The sequence below is a fragment of the Lycorma delicatula genome, chromosome 7 (genome assembly GCF_047948215.1).
Source record: "Lycorma delicatula isolate Av1 chromosome 7, ASM4794821v1, whole genome shotgun sequence".
Taxonomy (NCBI): domain Eukaryota; kingdom Metazoa; phylum Arthropoda; class Insecta; order Hemiptera; family Fulgoridae; genus Lycorma; species Lycorma delicatula.
This window is the reverse complement of record NC_134461.1, coordinates 118,993,090-119,020,834: the sequence shown is the minus strand read 5'-3', so window position 1 is coordinate 119,020,834 and position 27,745 is coordinate 118,993,090. Positions and strand designations below refer to the sequence as shown.

Sequence of the window (27,745 nt, the reverse complement as noted above, 5' to 3'; positions counted from 1 at the left end):
GTCTAATCCTGTATTTCAATTTAAAATATATCAAGAATTTTTTTAATTAAATTTTTTAATATGTATTAATTTTTATTTTGTTAAATGAAGTTGTTTAGTGTTTAAATATTTTCATATTAAACCATGAATCAGTTTATTAATTCATTACAGGACTGTAGATTTGTATAATTTTTTTAGATAGTATTAATTTTTAATTTGGATCCTTGTGGTGTCAATGGATACTTCATGCAGAAGGAACTCGTTAAGTTTGTTCTTGTGGTAGTGGATTTCTTATTTCAGCAGGATTAGAGTCTTCAGAGTAACTTATGAAGAAAATAATGGAAAGAAATTGTGAGGACAGTAAAACTGCATTATGTTCTACTTGTATAAAATTTTTAATGCATGCCGTATTATATATTATATAGTTGTTTAAACACTAAATAGTAATTTGTTTCTCCATTACATTTTTTGATTTTATTACTTGTTCTTATCTTATTAGTGAATACTCAACAAGTGAATATAAATATCGCTGTATTAAAAAGTCTAATGATATACCATCAAGTTTCTTAGGTATATGATTTTTCTTAGTACTTTGTTAGATATAGAAAAATCGCTTATTTGGCCTTGAATATTACTGTTATAGCCTTCCTTGTATACTTATCTTTTTTTTCTTTTTTATAAGTATTATTTTAAATGAGCATTTTTACCCTTCTCATTTTATTCATATCATTTTTATTCTTATTTTTAATTTTTTTTTACCTGGTTGTAAATATATATTTTTATCTTGCATATATCAATTGTCATATTATTTGCTGATATACAGCTCTTCATTGCATTAAATTCATAGGTATGCATAAAAATAAATAAAGGAAAATGTTAATAAACCATAATGATGGTTTAGTTATCAGAGTTAAAAGAAAAAAGTTATGTATTACATATTTGGTAGTGTATCGTAATTATAAGAACAAATAAAATTTATCGTAGAATTTTTGCTGATGACGTTTACAAATTTTTACACCAATACATTGTAACAGTTTTATTTCAGCTGTTCAGGATAGAAGAACTCATCTGTTTTGCTTCATTCTTCAATTCCACCAGCATGTTTTTTATGTTCAAACACACATACACACACACACACACACACACATATATATATAAAACTTCAAAAAGATGCATTGACAAAGTTATTTTACTGTAACAGGATCCTGAATAAATTGAATCGATCACCACAACAAAGGTTTGTTTAAGGTTTATTTAGCAAGCTTATATATAAGATAAGAGAAGTAGATAAGTCTACATGTAGTAGACAAGAGTAAGAGAATTTTCAGTTACATATGATCACACCAAAGAATCAGATTAGCACTTATCTGTAAATTTAAAATTACTAGAATTAATGTTTACCAGGATAGTAAGAAGTCAGACCGTGGACCAATTATGCTGTTAGATTGTATTATATTATTACTACAAACTGTATGATTTGTAGTACCACAATGTTGTGTAGGTAATTTTGATTGGACATGGTCATGATTTCATATTACATTTATATAACTAGGTATTTTTACTATTTCTCGAGTGTAAGCACACCCAATTTTCAATATTACTGGTTTGACTTTGAGCAGATACTACAATCTTTTTCTTATGTACTTCAGCCACTTTTGTGTAATTTCTAAGATAGAAATGAAAAACCACGGCAGAAGAGGTTGCCTGTGATGCCACCATTAAAGTGGTAAAGTTTTGTAATAGAGAATCTTAATGAATTACACCAAAGAAATGATGTTGAGGTGGTACTGCCTAATAAAGTGGTAAAGTTTTGTAATAGAGAATCTTAATGAATTACACCAAAGAAATGATGTTGAGGTGGTACTGCCTTTCTTCTAGTAAGTTAATGTCTTATACAACAACCTAGAATGTGCTACAAGGATAATAAAAATTTCTATTTGTTTGGGTGATGGTCAGAATAGTAAAAAATTAAAGCAAGATTAGTTTGTTCATGCTACCTCTTGTCAGATCATGTTTTCCTGTTAAATTTCTTTAATGAATGAAGATTTGTTTAATAATAAGTTGCATATACCTACAGATAGATAATGAATGAAGATTTGTTTAATAATAAGTTGCATACACCTACAGAGCTCATATTGTAGTGGTACCTTTTTGAATCGAGAAATAATTTTTAATATCTACTACCACACTAGGCACACTTTCTAATACCAGGATTGTAGGAAATGAGTACACGTTTTCCTGTTAATAATTTTTTCTTAATGTATGAAAGTTTGGTGTTTTTATATATAAAATTGCATGTACCTACAGAGCTCATATTTTACTGTAACTTTTCTTAATATCTACTACCACTCTGTAGCACAGTTTCTACCAGGATTGTAGAAAGTAAGGTTGGTCTGTCTATTCCACCTTTCTATAAATTTGGGCTTGTATTGCATTTTCATAAGCTGACAAAATTAATTTGTTGTATCAGAATGTTACGACGTATTATTCTGCATATCAAGAGTAATATTTTTTTTAATATACTGCCAATATAGTATAAAGTAATGACAAAAATAGCTTTTCCACCAGTTTGGATAATCCACAGCCACCTTAATTTCTCTTATAACTTTTTGTGTTAAATTTTAAGGTTGTGTATATGCAAATTATACATGTTCATTTATTCATGATAAAAGTGATTATAGAAGGTAAAAAAAGTTTTCTAAAAGAAAACATTTATTTACTCATTTTAATTTAAAAAATAAAAATCAGTCTTTGCATTTACAGAGGAAACAATACAATTTTCTTTTATCACCTGCAATTTTATGCATAGATGCAAATGGATACCTTTAATAAAGGTTTGGAGTTAATTACAGTTTAACTACTAATGGTAACTGTTACTGTAGGATACCTATTCAATCTTAAGATTTTACAATGTTCATTAGTTGATTGTGTGACGGCTATTTATGATATTTGCATATGAATTTTTGTGTTAAGACTTGCAAGGTGAATGGTGAAATTCATAATTTATAATCTAATGCCTACCTTCTTTTCTAAAAATTGTCAGCAGTTTTGTACAACTGATGGCTGGTTATTGGGATGTTTGCATATGTTTTGTACACAGAATGTTATTTAACTTTTGGTTTGTAGCTGTGACGATAGGCTAGGCTCAGCTGACATAGGTTTAAAAAATAATCATAGCCAAAATTGTAATGGCTGTATTTGTACATGAGATTTTTGTATGTAAAAAAAATTAAAAATTCATTTAATTATGTATCAACAAAATGTGAAAGTTGACAGGGTTTGTTCTTTTATATTTTTTATCAACATATAGGTATTACACACAGCATTACTGTATTGATAACACATGATAAAAACATGTCAAACTTTCCCAATGCATAAAGCAATGTGTTTTCACACATTTTGAAGACTTGCACGCCAATGTCAACCATTAATTAGTGACAATAACTTAAGCAAAATTCAGTGTAAACAAGATATAGATGAAAGTAACCAATAATCAGACAGTTAGTTGACAGCTGAACATAACTGCTAACACTTTTATAAAAAAGTTTAGTTTGAAAAAAAAACATATATATATACTGCAATGACTTCAACAAATCATACATATATTTAATCACAGATATATCAACACAAACAAAAGCATTATAAGCAATTAAAAGAAAAGAAAAAACAACAGAGAATAGCATATTGTATATATGTGAACATAATGGTTTATATTTTGTCCTACACTCGAGCAAAGTGAAGTGTAAAATACTGTACACCTGACAATAAGTAATCATTACAACAAAGGACAATTTATCTTTCAATACATTGATCATTTTCCCTAACTTTTTTAAGAGGTCCCAAAAATCAGTTTCAACAACAGTATAGTATAACCTATAGTTGATAGAACACTTAACTAAAAACTCTACATCTATAATTTAAATTATAGTCACATTAAATAATAGATACTATAAAAGACATACATGACATTAAAATAAAAAAGAAATGTTGAAAATTATTCATTGAAGAGATGAAATTATGTTATTCTATATTATTACTTAATACTATTTATTAAACTTTTCCTATTTTGTAAAACAGATTTTCTAAACTACAGAAATGAAACTGTGTTAAATAATGAAATAGTAAAATGTTATCTATTGATAAAAAAAAATTATATTTAAAAAAAGGAGTCTATAATAAATAAGCAATACAATTTTTCAATCGTATGTTAATGTCATATATACATTGTTCATATAAAATGTCATATATTACATTCCATTATAAATAATTAAAAAGAACTTTACTGTTAAAAAATTAAACAATTTGATTACTGCTGCAGCATAAGTACAGTTACATAGATGTATACTAAGGTCATAAATCATATTGAGCTGATCATTTGCAATTATGGTCTGCTGACTGATTCGTTTATCAAATTTTGATAACTTCCATAAATGATAACGTTCGAAAATGTTTAATAAATATTCTACAACTATTGATTAAGCTTACTAAAACACATGTTTTAATAAAAAGTGTTAACAAGCTGATTGCACTATAATTATGAAGGTGTCTAGTTTTAATTTGTCTTTACAATTCCAAGATATATTGTACACCATTAATTGTCAGGTCGCATGTAAAACAGGCCTGAGTAAATAGATTAGATTCTGCATTAGTTCTAATTGTTTAAAAGATAAGTAATCTGTAATTATTTTGATCTGTTATTTTAGACTGGTCCTTTCACAGTCAATTTGCATAGTAACTTCTTACTTCTGGATGATATCTTCACACCAAATGTAATTTTGACTGGTTATCAAATGAAATAATTAAAAAATTTACAAACGCTGAACTTCAATAAATTTTTTTCCATTAAAGGGAGTATTACTAAAGTAACCATACAGACTTTCTTTTTTTAAAAAAGAAAAAAAAAACACCTTTATATTATTGGGTAAACCCAGTTCTTACTACAATAGCTCAATACCAGTTTTCTAAATAAATACTACTAATATAAATTAAAAAATATGTTCAAAAACTTTTTACTAAATGGTCTTGGTTTTACTGACTCTGGATTGGTTTCATAGTAATCAACAGAAACATTTTAAAATTTTTATCGCATCCCAAAGTTTTTATATTTTTTCTAACTTTGTACCTTGTGACCAAGGTACAAATTACACAAATCAAAACATGACCAAACAAAGAATATTTTTTTATTACAATGTTCGCTCTGTATCAACAGGGAAAATGCTTTAAACCTTTCATGTTTATATAGCCATATGAAGTATACCTATATATATATGTAGAATAAATAAAATTAAACACTTTGTTTAAAAATAAATTTTTGATTTAATTCAAAAACAGTAAAATTATTATTTCCACAAGCAAACTCATTTGTAGCAATAGATATTTAATTTTACTAAATTACAGGAAAGACTCATGTTTCCCTACACTGAAAGCACTTTATACATTTATATAAATACACATGAGATGTTAAATTTTTTTTTACTCACTGTCTTTTCAAGAAAAATTTACCTTTTTCTCATGCAATGGCAGCACTATCTATAATGTATAACAATGTTTATGCTGCCACATTAGACACAGTTCAATCTGGCAAATGAGTAATTAGGATGTATTTTACCTGTGGCAGTTAATTTTGTTTGAAAATGATGGAACAAAGGAATTTCATTCAAAATGGAACTGCTGTGAAGTGGTAAAGATATTACAGAAGCCTTTTGACAAGGATGTTATGAGGGGTATAAACAGTTTCAAGAAGGCCATGAGTATGACAGAAAAGGGTTGGATGATCCAAAACTGATAAAAACAAAACAAAGGACATTATGATCAATAATTGTCAAATCACTATTAAAGAAGTTACTGAAGAGATAGGGAATTTCTTACGGCTTGCGTGAAACAATCGTGACTGATCTTTTGTGTATGAAACCAGTAGCAACAATATTTCTTCCAAAACTGTTGACTTTTAAACAAAAGCAACATCGCAGAACAATTGTTAGCCTGTATCCCTGATGACTCAGGATTACTCAAATCTGTCATAGCAGATGATGAAATGTGGATGTATGGTTAGTTATTGAAATGAAGGTTCAATTGTTCAATGGAAGCTTCCTGAAGAACCAAGATCAAAAAACGCAAAGTTTATTGGAGTGCTAAGATTCTTCCCACTATTTTTTTTTATTACATAGTGTAATTCATTATGAATTATTACTTAGCACGTGCATATCATTATTACGCAAGGCAATTGAAGAAAATGGGCAAACAATTTTTGGATTTTGCATCATGGTAACACTATACTTATACCCTGCTTCCTCCAGAAATGGCACGCGGTAATTTCTTGTTCTAACTGAAGTAAACATTAAAAGAACAACAATAAATGAAATAAAGAATAAAAGACTAATTGAACTTAAAACTATACAAAAAAATGTTTTGAGGATTGGAAGAAATGCCGCTATAAATGTATATCTGGGGGACCACTAAGGGGGCAAAGTAAATAAAAAAAAGTTTCTTTTTAATAAAATAAAAATTAAATTTTTCATTATTTTTTTTATCACATGCGTGTGTATGTAATATATAATAAAAACATCTGAAGAAGCCATAGCTTACAGGGAAGATAAAGTAATTTTTAAGATTATATAAAGTAGTCATCTGTTTTTTATACGATAGAACATATAGACTGAAACATTTGTAACTATAAACCAGTTATTTGTAAAATCTTTACTAAATATTTTCAAGGTGGAGAAACGACTTGTAGGAAGGAGTTTACTGTAACATTTTTTCATTTCTTTCAACCATTTTAACATATCTGAAATTCAATTAGTAAATGTTACTTCACTAAGTTTTCAATCTATATTTTGTAAAATCACATCACAATTTCTTGAAAAATTAATTGTAACATATTGATGTGTATTACACATCAACAGGTGCAATATTTAAACCAAAAAAAATTACTCAACAGTTTAAAATAATAGTACTAATAAATGTAGTTTATTGGTTAAATGTAACTTATCAACACAAACATATGTTCTAAAATAATCGGCCAAACAATTAATTATTTTTTGGGTCCATTTTTATAGGCAATTTGTAAAATGATTTACCTTTTCTAATTTATTTTAACAGAAATAGTTAAAAGCAAATTGACTGAATTACCAATTAATTATTTAAATTAATTATTCTTATTCATTAATCTTGGATAACGTATATTAAAATTGAATAAATTATTCTTGCAGTACAATTCTAGACAGTAATGCTAAAGAAATTAAATCTTCTACTTACAAATAATGTTTTTTGAATTTGTCTTTGCAGCATTCAAATTTCAGCAGTTAAATAAAAAAAATCTGTTATTCTGAATTACAGTTCAGAGTAAAAAATTAATTTAAGTTAAATGTCGCATGCTACAAATTTCATCGATTATCAAACAATTAAATCTCTTAAAATTATATAGAAAATGTTCAAATTACATCATTACTCCAAACTTAAATATAAATTTACAGCTGCCATCATTATTCTATATAGAAACATTGGATTAAAATAATTTTCCTTGTATGAATACTGCAGAGAATAAGTAACCTACTAGATGTTTTAGCATTTGAAATACTGACCCTGAGGGAATACACAAACATAAATAAATTATTTTACTTTGGAGTGTGCATGGTTAACTGCAGTTTTATAACCACTTTGCCTTGGCCTATATAAAGAAAAAAAATAGTATTTTTTTTCCTTTTTTAACTAAAATATACAAATAAGTTATGGTTAACACCCAGTATAGAGATCTGAAAGGTCATACTATGTTTATTGAGTAAAAAAATAATAGCTACAGTAGAAAAATATTAGTTTCATTTATATGTATATATATAAATATAATATGTATGTGTGAAATTATAATAAATTTCAAGTTACATCAATTGAAAGTCATTGGTCACTGATAAATGCTGACAGCATTTAGAGGAACCTATTATTCAAATTCAATATCACAATAAGTTTTTTCTACAGAAAATTATTTAGTAGGAAATTATTATTTATAATTGATTTCAAAAGAGTTTCAAAAACCATATTTTTAAAGTTATAAAAAAATTATTTAAGAATGTATTTCCATACTAATAAGTGATTACAACCTTAATTAAAACACTTTATACCACAATATGCCTCCAAAAAACACTATTACACCCTCCATAAAAATGTTTTTAGATACCAATAATTATCACAGTACCATAATATTATACAAATTTAATTAAAAACTAATCTAGTTATATAAATTTATAATACAAATATATTTTTTTAAAAACTATAATTAATGTATAGAATGAACCTTATGATGTGTTGAATGTGATACCTTAATTTTTTCAGAATCACTAAATTGTAATACAGCAGAAATCGCATTTAACATATGTGATTTTTTATTTTCATCACTAGTCAAAAGGTAACTAAGGACTACATTCTTTAAATACTCCAAATTTGCACCTTCACGAGTTTGACAACGTTCCAACCTAAATGAAAAAAAAAACCTAGTAAACCACAAAATAATGATCAATAAAATAAATAATAAGCCATAGATTAACTATTTTAGAAAAAATTTGAACAGAAAAGTAACAATTCTGCAGGAGCAATAGTAAACTGAGCTGACAAAGATTAATTTGTAACATTTCTTAATTTAATATTTGTAAAAGAGTCTGTAAACAGTTAATTGCATCTAGATAAAGGTAAAATAACTGTAAAGTCTGTTCAAAAAATATCTCACCTTATTTTTTCTCTCAAAAATTAATTGGATTTGAGCAGCACAACTTATAGTGCTACAGCAGTATACTATCTAGTATGCATGTATGGTTTTTCATAGACTTTCAGAATCGAGTAGTCATTCACCACCAGTTCGTGTGTGTATGTGTGTGCGTATGCTTGTGTAACATGTACTTGTTGCATTTTTTTGTATGCAGACAGAACACATTGAACAACACTACTTTATCAATTTTTGTCAAAGTGAAACAATTTGTTAGATTCAGTGGACTTTCAGCAACAATTCTCAGGGGTTACACAAATTAAAGAATGTTAATCAGTTTACAGTAGTCAAACTAGAGTTTACTAACCAGCTTACGAGTAGGTATGTCAGCAAGCTAAAATCTGGATGTGATAAAATGTGCAGTTTCATCAAGGAAAACTGCTAGCTGACCTTCTAAGATCTTCTAATGATATAAGAATTAGTGATGATTCTACAAGTTGCTTTTAACAGATGATTTTGACATGTGCACATTGGCTATAATTATGCCAAAATTATTTTTGGAAGTTTTGTAATAAAATGTAAAGTTAAAAGGCAGTCCTACCTCTCTCAAAATAATTGTATAACAAATTATTCATTAATATTCAATTTAATTAACTTACGTTGATAATAATGCCCATTTCAGTGTGACATTTTAAGGAGGGGACTGCCATTCCCAATACGCTTGTCCAGTAAAACATGATTCTTTATAACAGTTCACTTTCATTGTCACATCTATTAGGGTACAGTAATCTATGTGTTTTACTTCCTGTTCTAAAGTTATTGTGAAGTAATATTCATGAATGGATATTGGCTTTGATACAATGAAGTCCTTCAACAAGTATGTGGTCATTCTCAGCACATTTGCAAACTTCACATGTCAGCATATAGAGAACATTACATCATGAAGGTCTTTATTCGTTTTATATCATCTACTTTGTGTATATAGACTTGAAGAGCACGATCACGATTAGAGAATAAATTGCTGCCAATGACTATAAACATTTAAAAATGACATATAGCTGTTATAAACACAAAAATCAATTGTATCTGGAATGATACCAATCCTTATGCAACATCTGAATCAAACTTTCAACATCATCTTTCAATTAATATCTGATGCAATGTAATCTGGTTGGACCTCATTTCCTTAGGGGATGGTTAGTTTTTTCAAAATGAGCTTCTTTGATTTTTTAAAGGCTGTCCTCCATAATATGAATTCTTTCGAGATGAGAGTGCCAACTCAATTTGATCATTACCTAATTCAGCATCTCAATGAAACGTTTCCAAACATATGGAATAACGTAAGCTCATCCGTCAATGAAGATGAATACTTATAAAGAATCATACTTGCTGTCCAAGCATAGTGGGGAGGAAGACAATCGCCTTATAAATTGCTGCACTGAAATTGGAGTGAGCATTATTATCAATGTAAATTAATTAAATTGAATATTAAATAATAATTTTGTTTAGTTATATAATTATTTTATGAGAAGTAGGGCGCCTTTTAATCTATTTGTAATACAAGACTTGCAGAATCTATTTTTTATTTTATTGAAATCAACAAATTAATTACATCAATTTTCTCACAATTAAATTCTCTACTAACTTTGCCTTTGTCAGAAACTACTGGATATTATTATTCCGAGACCAACTTTTTTTTCAATTTTTCACGTATGTGTGAGTGGTAGTGTCTCGGGCTTTCATCCAGAAGCAATACCTGACGGTGGTCTCGGAGGTTAAAAAAAAATCTCATGTAAGACTGCAAATAAAACTAATAGCTTTACTCAATAATAGAGTTTTTTAGTAGTGTTATTTGATTTTTAGAGCAGAAATGTACGTGAGATCTTTCACTAGTCAACTCGAAAACTAAACTTTTTCAGACCCATGTTAATGTGAACCTTTTTCAATATTTCAAAGACAGGAATATCCCAATAAAGTATAGCAGTTCATGAAATTCCACGTATAATAAGATTTTGTCCTGATGGAATTTTTTTAACAAGATTTTGTGTCTTTATGATTCATGATTCAGCACAAACTTTTATAAAATAGATTTAATGAAAAATTTTTTTTAAACTAAATATAATTCTCTTTTAACCATGATGGTTGGTTAAAAGTCCTAGACCATAAGCAGCAAGCTTTTAGAATCATGTATGATAATAACTGTGCAGTTTTGTTTGGTCAGTGGATATGGTTAGCTGTTAATGAAGTGACAGTGTTCATCATAGTTCAACAGGCCCAGATTTATTGATAATTATATAACTCTGCAAAAACTAGTAATCAGAAGATGAAAATGAGCAACTAATACCATACCGTTAAAACTAAAATAAGGAATGATTATTTATCAATCTAACAAATTCAATTTAGAAGATATGCGTTCAACAAAATTAAAATTAGGTATAATACAATTTTATTAAAATATGATGAAAAAAATTACCTTGCCACTTCCTCTGTTAATTTATTAATCTTCAAATTCAGGTACTCCTTTTCTTCAGCAGCCGATAACTGTGAATCTCTAAGAGCTGTTTCTAATAAATGATTTTGTTTCCTCAACTTTTTTATATCAACTTGTAATCTAGCTAGTTCCTGAACATAATGTAGCATAGGCCGGCTTTCCACAACATCCAATCCCACACAGTTGCTGTTTATTGGTTCAGTATCCTACATGAGAATAAATTAATTATACAAAACTTACAGAATTTTCATGGTTATTTATTTATTTTTTTTTTAAATTTATATAGACCAATAAAGAACATTATTATAGCCCGAAAAACAAAGAAAAATATTGCAACTAACAGTACGTTAAAAAACAATTACCTGATTTTGAAAATTACAAATCAATTTTTCCCTACTCCTGTAATGAGCAATCATTCAGATTTACACATATATAAAAAAAAAATCTAGATACTATTGGAACTGATTTGCCTAAGCTATAATTGATTTTTTATACCTTTAAAGGAAGAAACACTAACTTACTAAAACAATTTGCAAATCATATTATTTGTAATTTACTCATACTTAAAATTCAATTCTGTAGATTAACTATGCATAATATTTTTTTGGAATATAATAAAAGATAACTGAATAGAGGATTTCTTTTGTATTTTAATGAATACGCATCCAGAAAGGTTTGTCACCCAAACACAAAATACTATAGAACAACTTCACTTAACCAAAAATTGTTGCAGGTACTCTGAAAAAGAGACCATAAAGGACATAAAAAATAGATTTTATGAGAAATTTCATTAAAAAGAGATAAATAATAAGCCAATTTACTAAATAGGAATTATAAATTATGACTGAGAGTACACAGTCACGTTATCACCATTTATTGACCCATTACTGAAGCAGTCAGTGCATTTGAAGAAAAAACCATATATATCAATAGAATACCATACAGTAAGAATAGAATACTATACAAAATACATGGAACTGAACAGGAAATTAAAAGTTATTATTACCTTATCTGATGACTGAGACAATCGAGATATTGTTGATGGCAAAAGTGAATGAAAGCTCGTTTTTAATGCAGTTATTTCTTCATCTTTTTCATTGACTAATGCAAGAGCACGTTCTCGTTGTTTATTTAGCTGCAATTCCAAATCAGCAATTCGCCCACGATGATCCTGTTCACATGCAGCCAGTTTCTCTTGCCAATGAATTCTTTCATTTTTAATAGACTGAAAAAAGAAAAATCATGCATGACCACATCTTTTTATATTACAATCAAAAATCTTGATGATAAAACTACTAACGTACAGTATTAAAAATTGATTTCAATGATTACAACCTAATCATTCTATAGAATTGTATTGGTCAAACTGGAGAAATACACTAAAATGTTTTAACAAACAAAAACTACTATGTGAAAAATTATGCTTATAAGGAATTTTTCCCTTTGCCAAAGAAGATGGAAAATAAAGAGACCAATTCCTGGACTAACGTCAGCAAAATTATAGTTTGGTTCTTTGTTCCAAATAACTACTGAAACAGTATTATTCAAAACAAAGCTAAAAATAATTCCACTCTGTTCAAAACATGCATTTTGAAGAAAAATAAAGTTGATTCTGTAATAATGTCTTTAATTTCTGAAATAGTCAAAAAATATTTGTTTTTTTTTTTAACGATTAATCCACTGTAAAAGTTCAAAGATTCTGCATTGGAACACTGAACAGAAATATTGTAGCATATGAAAAATGCTGTACCTAACCGGGGTTTGAACTCAAGATCTTCTGATGAAAAACTGAGATTCTACCATTACTCCACAGAAGTGGGTGAACTATTATTTAATCTTTACAACAAAAAAAACCAACTCTTTAAAATCAGAATTTTTAATATATCTACAATTACTTATGGAAATGTATTATGTGAATTTCCACAAAACACATATAGTAGCATTTTATACCATATAGGTTGTTAACTTGATGTATTCGGGATTCTCTTTGTTGTTTGATTTTAGGAAAACAACCGATGACCAATTACTGCGTAATCTGATGAATATCTGTGTGGGAATTACACATGCAGGAATTGGGCTATTATTGTTCAATTAGAGTTGCTTTAATACTCACATAATAATCACTCTTACAATAAACTACATTACGCCAAATAGATACAAATAATGTATAATATTAAACAATATTTTAAATTCATTTTTATATAATTTGATAGGAGTAATTTGGCCAGAATTAAGAGACATGTTTCACACATAAGCAATTTCAAAATTTATATTGTACAATATTTTTCACTTTATTCTTTGTAATATGAATTCTGAGCCAACCCTCAATTAAAAAAAAGCAAATCAAGAGAAGGCATTCCCCATTCAAAGTTAGCATTTACCAGTGTTATTATAAATTTTGAATGCTTTTTGCACAAATTGTAAATCATTAAATTATATAAATAAAAGGGGGAAAGTTCTTTCATAAGTATTTTATGTTTAAAGATAAGTATATTTCTACGATGGTTAACATTTAACTCCCCATCCTAGTTTTAGTAAAATAAATACAGCTATTTTTTATGTTATAAGTAATAAATTAACTAATAGAAATGGTACAAATGGAACAACTTGTTTGTATTAAGTCACAGTGAGATTTTAGTAATTATTTATGTTCTTATATTACTTTTTTTTTAAATTGAGCCCATAAGATTTTTATAACTGAAACAGGCTTGGAGAGGACCAAGAGGACCCCAACCTTTTTAGATTTTTTGCAAATACTCAAAAAATTATGATCTTGAAAACATGAACAATGATATCTGTTTAAGTAAACCAACCAACCATTAAATATCATGGAATTCAATTTTTCTTAATAGAGAGGGCTAATGAACTATGAACTAGGATATCTACATACTCTGTGTTCTTTTAACAGGGCAATGGAAATCAGAATTTTGATATCAAGGATTTGCTGGCCTCTAATAGGAAGACCAATGAAGGAACACACTGAATAACCCTAATGTTTCAATATTTTTAATTAACAGAACCTTAAAAGTCTTGAACACAGTTTAAGTTTTTTATTTGGATTTTTTTTAAAGATGGAAAACATTTTGAAAAAGAATAGTTCAACTTATCACATGTTTTTATTTAATTAATGGTAGTCAATTTGAGGGGCTAAAATGCAGAACGTTTTCTTTTGATACTTGGTGCTATCACTTCTTTTCTTACTTGTTTTACAAAACAGAAAATGTTTTGATTTTCTACAATATAATATAGTCTGAATATTACAATGTTATTGTATAGTTTTTATTTGAGAGGACTAAGAGAAATAGTGAGCCTGAAGAGCAGAGACCTTAAACTGTTGCACAACATTAATTTTCTTCATTGCTTACTTTGAAACTAAAAAAAATGGTCGTTCCCTAGATTAAATAACGTGAGGGTTACAGGATGAACCCTAACAAAATCTGGTGATGATCTGCTGCTAGATCCCGGAAATTAGATAACAAAATTTCATTGGTGTGTAATAAATGTTTTCCTCACAATAAGTCTTTTATTTATTTATATATAATTAATCATGTAATAACCTGTGGCTGATCACCATGGAAAATTATTACCTTTCCTCTAATAGGGAGATAATATCTTGTGCTTCTTATTCAAAATCATATAATTAAGGGGTTTTAAAAAGGAAATAAATGAGGTCATGTAATTACTATATACCTTCAGCATTCATTCAAGAAGATAAACCCATTCATTGTTTAAATCCTTTTAAAACACTGAAGGAATTTTTCTGCTCTGCTCAATAGTGCCTAAGATTGCCATAGATAGTTTTGTCTTTACATAATTGAATCTGTACAGATTTATGCCATCATACTGGATTCTCTTAAGTCACTAATTTAGAAATTGTAACAAGTTTAGAGTAGACAAAAAATTTTTACTTAAGAAATAGAAGCTCTTTTAGAAATATTCATCCTCACTACAAATAATAATTACAGTAGACTAGTGATTACCCGAGTCCTGATCAACTGAGTCCCTGAGTAAACCGAACTAGTCTCAGGAAGATAAAACATAAAAATAAAGCAGGACAATCACAACGAGAAGCGATGTTTATACACTTGACAAGCAAGGTTTCCTCTCCTGCCAAGTTCAGAAATCATCAGGTTCACCTGTCAATCTTCACAATGTTACAGTCACCTGTCAGTCTCAGTTATCTCTGCATTCATGCTAAACTTGATTATGTTAGTGTGTGGAAGTTTGTGCTTTTACTGAATTTTTTGTTGCACTACGAATGGAAAATGAAAAGAGTTGTAGTTTCTCTTGAAATGAAATTTAATGTGATAAAACGGTTGGACAATGACAAGTCAATTAAAAAGGTCGCTGCCAATTTGGAAGTTGGGGAATTGACTGTTGGGTAATGGAGACATAAACCGGAAAGAAATTGAAAAATTTGTAAATGAAGTGCGAGTGGAGGCAGTGGTTTGAGTCAAAAAACTCAACTGAAGAAGGGCAACTACAAGCAGATCTTTGAAGCACTTTTTCTGTGGTTTTCAAGCTGCGAGGAATGGGCAGTCCTGTGAGTGGACCAATGCTTCAAGCTAAGGTGCTTGAGTTCCACAATATGTTTAAAGACGACGAGGAAATATCCACTGCAAGTGATGGGTGGCTTGACAGGTGGAAGAAGAAATATGGTATAAGGCAGTTGGATATTAGTGGGGAGAAACTGTCAGCCGACTCATCTGCAGTTGCGAAATTTCAGTCTAAAGTGGAAGAAATTGTTTTCAAGAAAGAATTAACATTAAATCAAAGTTTTAACTATGATGAGACTGGTCTTAACTTTGAAATGCTACTTTATTACAATGCAATGTTTCTTTGAAACTAAGGATCTAAAAACCCAAGAGTCTTTAAAAATATCACTCAACTGTCTGCCAACAATGTACCTCAACCAAAGAAATGCGTGGACGGAAAGACCAATTTTTAGTGACTGGTTTTTTAATGCGTTTGTTCTCATCACTGAAACATTTTTATAAAAAAATAAGCTTCCCAGGAAAGTTATTTTATTATTGGATAATGTTCCATCTCACCAAGATGCCAACAAACTGTATAGTGGTGATATTAAAGCCATATTTCTACCCCCTAATGTAAACACCAATTACACAACCTTTAGACCAAATGGTTCTAGTAACGATGAAGAAAAATTACTGGTGAAGGTTTCTCCAGATGTTGATAGCAAGATTAGGTGAAGGGATGATTGTTAGGGAGACCCTACAGAAAGTCGCATTAAAAGATAAAACATACTGGATTGGTTAAGCATGGATGAGGTGAAAACACTACCTCGAAACCACTACGCAAAAATCTTGGAAGAATTTATTTGGCTTATAAGAACCCCCAAAAAAGTGTCAAAACAGGACAATGTAAGTGAACTAGTGCAACTAGCCAATGAGCTAACTGCTGAAGATCAAATCAGTAGCGAAGATATTCGTGACTGGTACAATGAAGATGTACAGACTGAGATCACCAATGAGGCAATTATTGATATGATCAACAATGCTAAAAATAGTGAAGAGGACAACGATATGGAAGACATAATCCCAGAAATATTACACACCAATGAGCTGAAAGTGATTAAAACCTCTCTTGCTTACATAGCACAACAGGAAGAGTGCACGCGACATGATATGCTGTCTCTACAGCTTTGGCGTAACATTGCATCATCTATGAGAGCACAGAGGTTGACTCAAAAATCAATAAGTCTTTTTAAAAAAATAATCTCATGTTTCTACATGCTTACAGGTTTGTAATGTGTTTTCTTACAATAAACTAATTCTGTACATTTTTAACTAGTTTTGTTGTTATTTTTATCCCAATAGCACTTAACCTTCATATTATCTGGGTTTTTCCATATCTCAGGTGGTCTTGATCCCAATTACCTCAGATAATCACAAGTCTACTGTACATAATTAATTAAAAAATTTTCATATTACTTTTTGATGTTCTTCAAGTTTTTCTTTTTGACTTTCTTCAGTAGCTTCAAGTTGATTTTTAAGAACACGTATATTCTCTTTTAAATTCTTCACTTGCAATTTGAGTGGTTCTACTTCAGAAGACTGATCAATCCTGAAATTAAATATTAAGAGTAATTAAAGAATAAATATAAAAAATAAATAAAATTCCTATTAAAATTAAGTAAAAACAATATAGTTTGCATGTTAATCTCATGACAAACCAGTTAAAATCTCAACATAAACAGTTGATAAATCAACCATGCAAACTGTTTCTTGTACTCAAGTTAACAATTTTTTTCATTTTTTACAATGTCATAAGTGTAACACACGTATTTTAATAAAGAAAGTGCATGTCCTCCCTACAAGCTTCCTCTACACCAATCCTATAACCCAACATATGGAACATGCTACTGGTTGCTATAAGATTTTGAAATGATATTTTTTATTATTGTTTACTGTACCAAATTCATTTATTTTTGTTTTCTGTACCATATTCATTTATTTTTGTTATTATTTATTTATTTGAGCTACTATATAAATTATTTTGTATAGAATCATTTTATGTTTTACATTAATAAAATATAGTACAAATTAATGCTTTAATTAATTAATTTAATTAATTTTACATTTATTATAGTACAAACTTCATACCTCTGAAGTATTCATAATCTTTTTTATAATAAATTTAATAATAATTATATTACTTTTAGTCAGGTTTTTTAACACTTTATTTATTGATGTATTTTTTTGTAAAATTTCATACTTTTTATTTTGTAGTTTTGTCGGCCTACAAAGCTCAAAAAAATATTAGTTTTTTTTAAAAATAGGAAATTAAAAAAAAAAATTAAACACAAGCTATATGAATGATAAAAAAATTTGGACACTCACCTCTGATAGGAAATAAACATTTTGACAAAATACGACTGATAGGAAATAAACATTTTGGCACAAAAATAATTACTTCAAAAAATAGAAATTTCTCTGTCATATGACATTAAAACTCCTATATAAGATTAATTACAATTAGAATTCTTTACTATCACGAGAACTATTGACTTTCACTTTCATCTGTATTCACTATAAAAGGTTGTACGTATGACTGCAGTTTAAATTTTGATTCTCAGAAACATAAAAAAATTTATTCATAGAATAGCGGGAAAAATATAGTTAACTGTAGCAGGATCAATCACTTCAACAACTGGAGTAGTAAAGTAACCAATGAAATTAACTTCAAACAAAAATTAACTTCATTATCTACAATTTTTCTAACCTCTACCTTAAATTTGTAGGACATCAATAAACTCTGACAACTATCCAAAATTTATGATACATATGCTTGACTGTAATGAAAAAACCATATATATATATATATGTATGTATATTTTACTGAAATTAATCATTTTTAAGATTCATACTATTAATTCTGTTAAATAAACCACCTAGCACAGAATATTGAGATAAGAGATAGCTTACCTTAATTTTTCATTAAAGTACTTTTGCAGGATCCACATCCTCAGTCATGATTGAAATAATTCAATCAATACTTCAATCAGTCATGTTTAAGTAATCATGGTGACTTTTAATCTTAAAAATCATAATGGTTAGTTATTTCAAATATGATTATTGAAATAATCATAACTGAGATAATAATTATCTCTATCACAACTGATGATGTACGGTCCTGTGGAAGTACTTCCATTAAAAATTAAGGCGAGATGTCATGTCTTATTTTAATATTCTGTACTAGATAATTTAACAAAATTAAAATATATATATATATCCTCTGCACTATACAAATTGTATTTTTCTGATCAACATTAGTACAGAATAAATATATATACCGGATGATATTTAAGTATGGAAATAGCTTTACACTGTATATCTGAGAGATATTTAGAGACAGAATGGGATTCTACATAGTTGAAAAAATTTGATTATGGTGGGTTTTTAATTTTTTGTCCACCATATTGAATCAAACTTAATTTTTTTAGATAGGAAGATGGAATATGACACATGATTTCAATTTAAAATTTGACAAGAAAAACAATGGTGAAAGTCTGCATCCTATCCAAGTTACTTGTTTTAATTCATTTAATAAAATGATGATGGGAAATTAAATTTTCAAAAAATGGATATTTTTAAAAATGTTACAACTGACTGAATGCTCCACAATTCATCTTGACATTTCAATGCCTACACGTAGAACAAATGAAGCCTTTGCTGTAGTACACAATATACAAGTAGATTTGGTTTTAATTTTTTCTATGCGATTTAAATTTTTTTAATTTTCTTCAAACCAGAAATGCTTTGTATCGCTCACAGAATTAAGAAGAGTTTGGTACCTTATAGAAAAAAGTTTGATAACTCAAAGAGATTTGATAAATCCTTACTTTGGAAAAACTAGGCAAAGTCAAATGTACTGCTAACATTTATTTAAATTAACATTATGATGTAAATGTTCTCAGAATTAACAGAAAGAAAACCAAAAAGTTATTAATAAAAAAGTAACTAAATTTTTTTGACAGATTTTACACTGTAAATTTAAAAAAATAAATAAATAATATAAAAAAGTGGTGTGTTAAATTACTTAGGACTATAAGATCGTTGTGTTGACTGCACTTGTTTCTTATACGCTTCAAATTCATCCTTTAGTAACTGATACTCTTCATTACATAAGGCATGATCAGATGTGGCGTAATTTAAACCAACACTTTCATTCTCATCTAATAAAATAGCTGTGAAAAAATAAAAAAAGTAAATTTATTGAAACAAATATGCTAACTCCGAGAATACATCAAAAGAAAAACCAAAAAAATCTATCAATAATTATAAAAGAAAAGAAAGAAATCTAAACAAGAACAAACTAGCAAAAGCACAAAAATTAACCTGATACACCTACATCCCAACCCCGTAGGGGAAGAGACCCACCTAGTGATGTTCCGGTCGCCCCCCCCCCCCCGTTCATAGCCCTGTTGGGCTTTAACAGGAGTTATCTACCACTCTCTGACTTTTTACATCTCATAATAATAAGCCTGGGCTCATTGGGATGCCACCGATGTAAATGCCTCGGTGATTTAACTCAGCTTTTGCCTTCGCTGTAGGCCTCGTCCGGACATCTTGAATGTCCTACATCATATCCCTCTGAACTAGCTAACTGAGCTCGTGAAAGCGCAAACCCCATGCCTACTTCTACTTATTATGAGCCAATTTTGTGAATGACTCACAAGTCGAGGCAAATTAACACAACATACCACCAAAGATGTTGATCGCACAACAAAATTTAGTCCTACTTCCCTTAGTGAACTCAACTTTAGTTCAAACCCCAGTCTTAGGTTAAATTATGGGCTCTGGTCTGGTACACTAGGGAGAGGTGGGCAGACCTCCTACTCCCACTCGGCTCCATCGTAGAGTCCTGGTAACATTCACCTCATAAACCATCGTCGAGATGCCGCTGCATGGTATCCCATGCCCACTGGTATACCTACATCCCAACCCCGTAGGGGAAGACACCCACCTAGTGACGTTCCGGTCGTCACACCACCCCTCCCCCTGTTGGGCTAACGGGAGAAACTGGTATACCTACATCCCAACCCCCAAAGGGGAAGACACTCACCTTGTGATGTTCTGGTCGCCACCCCCCCCCCCCATTCCTTGTCCTGATGGGCTTTAACAGGAGTTGTCTTACTGACCATCAATACATTACACCTCACAGTAATAAGCCAGGCCTCAGTTGGGATGCCACCGATGTGAATGCTTTGGTAGGTATTCACATCAGAGATCATCCAGACCTCACAGCTGCTAGGTGTCCCATGCCCTCGGCAGTGCAGTCGCCATCCCGCCGACAGTGTCGTCTGCTCTTAAAAATCTGCCCTCATCACGCCAACACACCTGGTACACCTACATCCCAACCCCGTAGGGGAAGACACCCACCTAGTGACGTTCCAGTCGCCACAACCCCCCTTAACCTGTAGGGCTTTAACGGGAGTTGTCTATTGCCCTCTAACTTTTTACATCTCACAGTAATAAGCCTGGCCTCGTTGGGATGCCACCGATGTAAATGCCTCAGTAGACATTTGCATCGGTGATTTAATAACTCAGCTTATTGCCTTCGCTGTAGCCCTCGTCCGGACATCTTGAATGTCCTACAACGTCACCCTCTGGTTCGCGGAAGCGCGAACCATGTGCCTAGTTCTACTTAATATGAGCCAATTTCATGAATATCTCGTAATTTGAGGTAAAACAACAAAACAACACAACATAGCACCAAACATGTTGATCGCAACAATGAAATTTAAACCTAGTTCCCTTAGTGAAACTCAGCTGGTACACCTACAGTAAAAAATGTCTATAAATGAAAAAATAAGCCACAATAAATGCACTACAACACTGTTATAAAACAGGAAGCCACATATTCAACAAAAACATTCTTCCACCTGAATGAACAAAGATATATAGACTCCAGTAAATCAAAGTACCAGAAAGATAGGCAGTGGTGGTTCGTGCCCAACAAAGTTGTGTACAAAAAGTTAAACCCATCACTGATGCCATGCATAAGAAGGACATTAGGATTCTTTGGACACATCATGAGGATGCAAGATTCAACACTTCTGAAACAGCTGGTACAGTACAATCTCGACTTGAAAAATACAAAGACAGATGGATCAGAGAAGTAAGAAAGGATCTGAAGGAAATTGGCCTTACACCGGAAAACATCACAGATGAAATAAAATTAAATGAAAAAATCAAGGGCAAAAACAGTTGCTTCACACTCAGAAGAAAGAAACTCACAAAACGAACATTTTCAACATCAAAAAGAACACGGAGATTGGAACATATGAACACGTACTGGGAGGGCCACAGACAGTGGAAGACCTGAACAGTCCCTTTGAAGAACTTGTATAATGGACTGACTAAAGTGATTCTATCGGTCATAAATGAAGAAAAAAAAGAAAAGAAAAACACTTCTGATTATGTTAGTAGTTATCAGCTGAACAAAGATATACCACCATTTACTCATGTTATGGTTTAAAGAAGTAAAAAACAGATTACATAATAAAATACACAACAGGGATATGTTTTAAATTACTATAAAAAACCACCAACAATGATATGGTAAAGGACTTAAAAACCAATGATAAAGGATAAAAATCAAATCAGCATCTTGATTTTTTTTAATCACTAATCATCAGAGTTTTGATTTTTGACATAATCATTAGAATACATAAAGAGAATTATTAAATACAGATATTATAGAACAATTAGTTAACAAAAGAAATTTTTTTATGTATCATATGATTGAGAAACTATCATAAAAATCTTTAAGAAATGCTATCTTTTAAGAAAGCCACTACATTCTATTCCTTGAAGGTAAAGAAGAGTATAAGGGTCCAGTTTCTGTAATCCACATCTAAACTGGCTAATGGTAAGAAAAGAAAAACAAAAAATTCCAATCCACTTGGTAGATGTTAGGCATGGAATCTACTTAACTCTGAAAAAATCAATCACTCCAGAATCTCAGCAAGAGATACAGGGTGTTCAAAACGTGACAACCTTACAGAAGAATGTTTCCTTCTTTTTTTGCTCGTTTAATTAAGGAAAATGGGTTACACATTGCAACAGAGAATATTAATTGTCTCCCAATACATTAGAAGTGCCACTTATGGCCAGACTCAGAATGCCTTCACAGAAATGTATGGTATGGGTGCACCAAATAAGTCCTCCATTAAGCGACTGTATGAAAAGTTCTAAGTGACAGGGAATGTGGCAAATGCAGCCAAATGTGGTCAACCGAAAGTGCTAACACCAGAAAAGTTAATCGAAATGCAAACTGCATATTCTGTTAATCCCAAGAAGTTTGGGCAACACTTATCTAGCCAATCTGGTCTCTCCATTGGTAGTGCCCACATGGCATTGTGCAAGTGTTTAAAAGATGCATCCGTACTGCATCCGTATTCATGTTGTTACCTGCAGACACCAGAAAATGTGTAGCTTTCTGTCAGTGGTTCCTGTCATCAACGCGAGATTGGGAAAAACTTGATGATTGGTTTTGTTCTGACGAGGCATGGTTCCACCTTGATGGATGTGTGAATGCACAGAATTCATGCATTTGGTGTACAGAAAATCCACATCAGCTACACAAGTCTCCTCTGCATGGACAAAAAGTGGGTGTTTGGTGTTCAATTTCACATAGAATATCTTCATGATATTCTTTCATGGCACAGTGAACAGTGAGCACTACATACAAATGGTACAACAATCTTTTATCACTATACCTGCAGACTGGCTAGAGTACACATGATTTTAGCAGGACAATGCTATGGCTCATACAGCCAACACTTTCTCAGATCAGTGTTTTTATGGACAAGTAATTTTAAAGGGGTTGTGGCCCCCTCAGTCTCCTGATTTATCCCATCTTGACTTTTTCTTGTGGGGATACCTACAGGATGCAGCTTACAAAACTCATCCTCACACCATTCCCGAATTACAGAATGATGTGTCGCTGCAATTCCTCAACAAAAATTACAAGTGTTTAGGAACATGCAATGTCATGTTCAATTATGTGAATCGCATAATGGAGGCCACTTTCAACAAATATTGCTATTTAATATTTTCCCACAAGTTCTGTTGCTTTCTGAACACTCTAGATAAGAGGTTATAGTAAAATAAATGGTAACTCAAATAAAATTTTTTAACATACACAACCACAAAAAAATTTAACTGGAGTATGGAATTTTTTGCCAATAACTGTTAGAATTAACAACTTCTTTATATTACATAGCAATAATGAAGTAATAAATGCAAAATAGCGAAAGAAAAAAGTAGTAACTAACATAAAGAGTTTCTTAATTAATCAACACTGCATTCATTTATCTTAATGTCAATTATTTTCATTTTCACTAGGTTGGTGTCACTCACAACCACATTTAAATTTGTTTACTACACTGCATCAAGAGTCCCAACAATTGTTATAGATTTGATTTGAGCTTTAGAAAACATAAGTATTACTAACTGAGCCTTTTTGAAACTCTGTATTTCCCATAATTTTTAAGATTATGTTTGGCTTGTGTAAATCAATTCATAAATAATGAATTCTACTTGTAAGTTATGTAGTTTTTTTTTTGTCTTCAGTCATTTGACTGGTTTGATACAGCTCTCCAAGATTCCCTATCTAGTGCTAGTCGTTTCATTTCAGTATACCCTCTACATCCTACATCCCTAACAATTTGTTTTACATATTCCAAACGTGGCCTGCCTACACAATTTTTTCCTTCTACCTGTCCTTCCAATATTAAAGTGACTATTCCAGGATGCCTTAGTATGTGGCCTATAAGTCTGTCTCTTCTTTTAACTATATTTTTCCAAATGCTTCATTCTTCATCTATTTGCCGCAATACCTCTTCATTTGTCACTTTATCCACCCATCTGATTTTTAACATTCTCCTATAGCACCGCCTTTCAAAAGCTTCTAATCTTTTCTTCTCAGATACTGTGATTGTCCAAGTTCACTTCCATATAAAGCGACACTCCAAACATACAGTTTCAAAAATCTTTTCCTGACATTTAAATTAATTTTTGATGTAAACAAATTATATTTCTTACTGAAGGCTCGTTTAGCTTGTGCTATTCGGAATTTTATATCGCTCCTGCTTCGTCCATCTTTATTAATTCTACTTCCCAAATAACAAAATTCTTCTACCTCCATAATCTTTTCTCCTCCTATTTTCACATTCAGTGGTCCATCTTTGTTATTTCTACTACATTTCATTACTTTTGTTTTGTTCTTGTTTATTTTAGTTCTTGCGTAGGACTTCATCTATGCCGTTCATTGTTTCTTCTAAATCCTTTTTACTCTCGGCTAGAATTACTATATCAGCAAATCGTAGCATCTTTATCTTTTCACCTTGTACTGTTACTCCGAATCTAAATTGTTCTTTAACATCATTAACTGCTAGTTCCATGTAAAGATTAAAAAGTAACAGAGATAGGGAACATCCTTGTCGGACTCTCTTTCTTATTACGGCTTCTTTCTTATGTTATTCAATTGTTACTGTTGCTGTTTGGTTCCTGTACATGTTAGCAATTGTTCTTCTATCTCTGTATTTGAACCCTAATTTTTTTTAAATGCTGAACATTTTATTCCAGTCTACGTTATCGAATGGCTTTTCTAGGTCTATAAACGCCAAGTATGTTGGTTTGTTTTTCTTTAATCTTCCTTCTACTATTAATCTGAGGCCTAAAATTGCTTCCCTTGTCCCTATACTTTTCCTGAAACCAAATTGGTCTTCTCCTAACACTTCTTCCACTCTCCTCTCAATTCTTCTGTATAGAATTCTAGTTAAGATTTTTGATACATGACTAGTTAAACTAATTGTTCTGTATTCTTCACATTTATCTGCCCCTGCTTTCTTTGGTATCATGACTATAACACTTTTTTTTAAGTCTGACGGAAATTCCCATTTTTCATAAATATTACCCACCAGTTTGTATAATCTATCAATCACTTCCTCACCTGCTATGTAGTTATGTAGTAGAGAATAAATATTCCAATAATTTAATAAGTTATTTTATAATACACCTGAATATTACAGTCAATGGAACCAATATTTGATATGCCTGCAGCTGAAAACCAAGTTTACGTATAAAAGAATGCTTTAAAAATATACTTTAAAAAACTGTAAATAAGCTATTTAAACTTAAATAGCTTAAGTTAAATAGCTTCTTAATTATTAAAATATAAGATAAAAATTAATAATATTCTCTTAAGTCTCTAATTACTTTACTATCAGTACACTAAATTTAAATGTGACCACTATAATAAATTTAACATCTATTCTTTCAATATATTATATAATTTTTTAATTGAAACCTTAACTGACAAAGCATACCTAGGGCAAATTAACTTTCGAATTGATTCGTATAATATTTAAAAAGCCTTCAGACATTAAGAGCAGTTGTCTTGATTCAAACTGGCAGGCAGCTGCATCCCTTGTTAATGCAATTATTGTACCTGTAGCTAGTTACACCCATAGATCACAAAGTCTGGCTATGTTGGCAATCCGCAGGTTGATAAGAAAGCATTTAACAATAATTATTATCAGGAAAGAGTTTTTAAAGAATTACAAGGGGGGTTAAATATAGATATATACACTTACAAATCAATAGGTTTTTAATATGCAAATAGAACAAAAAGATTTTAATAAATAAGAAAAACAATATTAATAAAATAGTTTATGCTGAATACAATTAACAGCAGTTACTACAACCTATGAGTTGTCTCATTCCTGAACTTATCTCAATTGCTTTTAAAACAGGAAAAAATAACACAAACATCATTATTAATTCTATCAGTCAGACTAAACAATATTTTTAAATTTCAAAACATTCCAACTACCAGTATTCTTATACCGTACTTGTATTGATTGCTAATATTTACATGAGTCACAAATAGGCAATCTAATTGTATAAATAAGCAACACATAACATTAGCAAAATGAAATTAGTAACTGATAATAATGAAATCTGAGTTAATTAATTTCAACTATTCTTTATAATGTATCAAGTAATTTAAATGAATAAGTACAAATAATCTTCTGTTTAAATAATTGCACATGAAAAATAATAAAATACATTAAAGAGAAAAAATAAACAATGACAAAGTACTGCATAATATTTCATGTTTGATTCAAACTACTGAATGAATGATTATTTAGTTATTTCAAGCCATTTTAGAAGATAAATGTTTTACTCTTAGAAAATTTCATTGATTACAGAAGTAATGACAGTCTTAAAATTAATTAGGTATTTTTTTTAGATCTTTTACTTACACAAAACAATAATACATAATTCCTAAACAAATCTTTTGTTACTAATTATTACTATTAATTAAACACAGCAATATAAAATGCCTAAAAATCACTTAGTTTTAGTACAATATGATCTACAAAAGAAAATAATTGAGAAAAATGTGTAAGAGAACAATATGATCTACAAAAGAAAATAATTGAGAAAAATGTGTTATTCTGAAAGTTAGAAACTAGATTAGCAACCCTCATCAAATGATGTGCATTAAATAAATGATAAAAATATTTAACATACTTCTCTGTCAAGAAGTAGACAAAGTTCCAAATCACATTTATCACCTTTCACTAACAATCCTCCGAAGGAGAAAAATGTTTTAAATTAATCACAAAATATAAACAATTATAAACTCACAATAAATATCAAGCGGCTTATCTGATGTATTATTGGCTGTTTCTATAAGTGATTTTAGATGTTTCAATTCTTCAACTAAAACATCCATTTCTTTATCTCCTTTCATTTTTTCATCACCCTGCTCAACTTCCAGCTGTATCAATCTTTCCTAAAAACAAAAAAAGAAATTCTCAATAAATACTTCCATTGAACTCCTTTTTATTAAGTAAATTTTAAAAAATAAAAGAAAGATCATAAAACAATAAACACATTCAATCCATAAAAATAAAATATTTTCATTGACATTTCCATTAACAAACAAGCTTTATATTCAAATATCTTAAGAGAGTATCTGTCTGATTTTGTTACCCTTCCAGATTCAGATATCACAAACAGTGTATTTTAATCACTGCATAAAAA

General features: G+C 30.1%; 1 protein-coding gene across 1 annotated transcript in view; it reads right to left on the bottom strand.

The window, feature by feature from the left end:
* Positions 1 to 3,552: 3,552 nt before the first annotated feature.
* Positions 3,553 to 27,745, bottom strand: part of GCC88 (GRIP and coiled-coil domain containing 88 kDa) — a 44,770-nt gene continuing 20,577 nt past the window's right edge. The window contains exons 8-13 of the mRNA XM_075370390.1: positions 27,347 to 27,494; positions 19,722 to 19,869; positions 17,114 to 17,246; positions 12,169 to 12,387; positions 11,145 to 11,368; positions 3,553 to 8,444 (exon numbers count right to left, since the gene is read on the bottom strand). Coding sequence (XP_075226505.1) covers positions 8,249 to 8,444; positions 11,145 to 11,368; positions 12,169 to 12,387; positions 17,114 to 17,246; positions 19,722 to 19,869; positions 27,347 to 27,494 — 1,068 coding nt within the window. The 3' untranslated portion in view covers positions 3,553 to 8,248. The remainder of the gene's footprint in view (positions 8,445 to 11,144; positions 11,369 to 12,168; positions 12,388 to 17,113; positions 17,247 to 19,721; positions 19,870 to 27,346; positions 27,495 to 27,745) is intronic.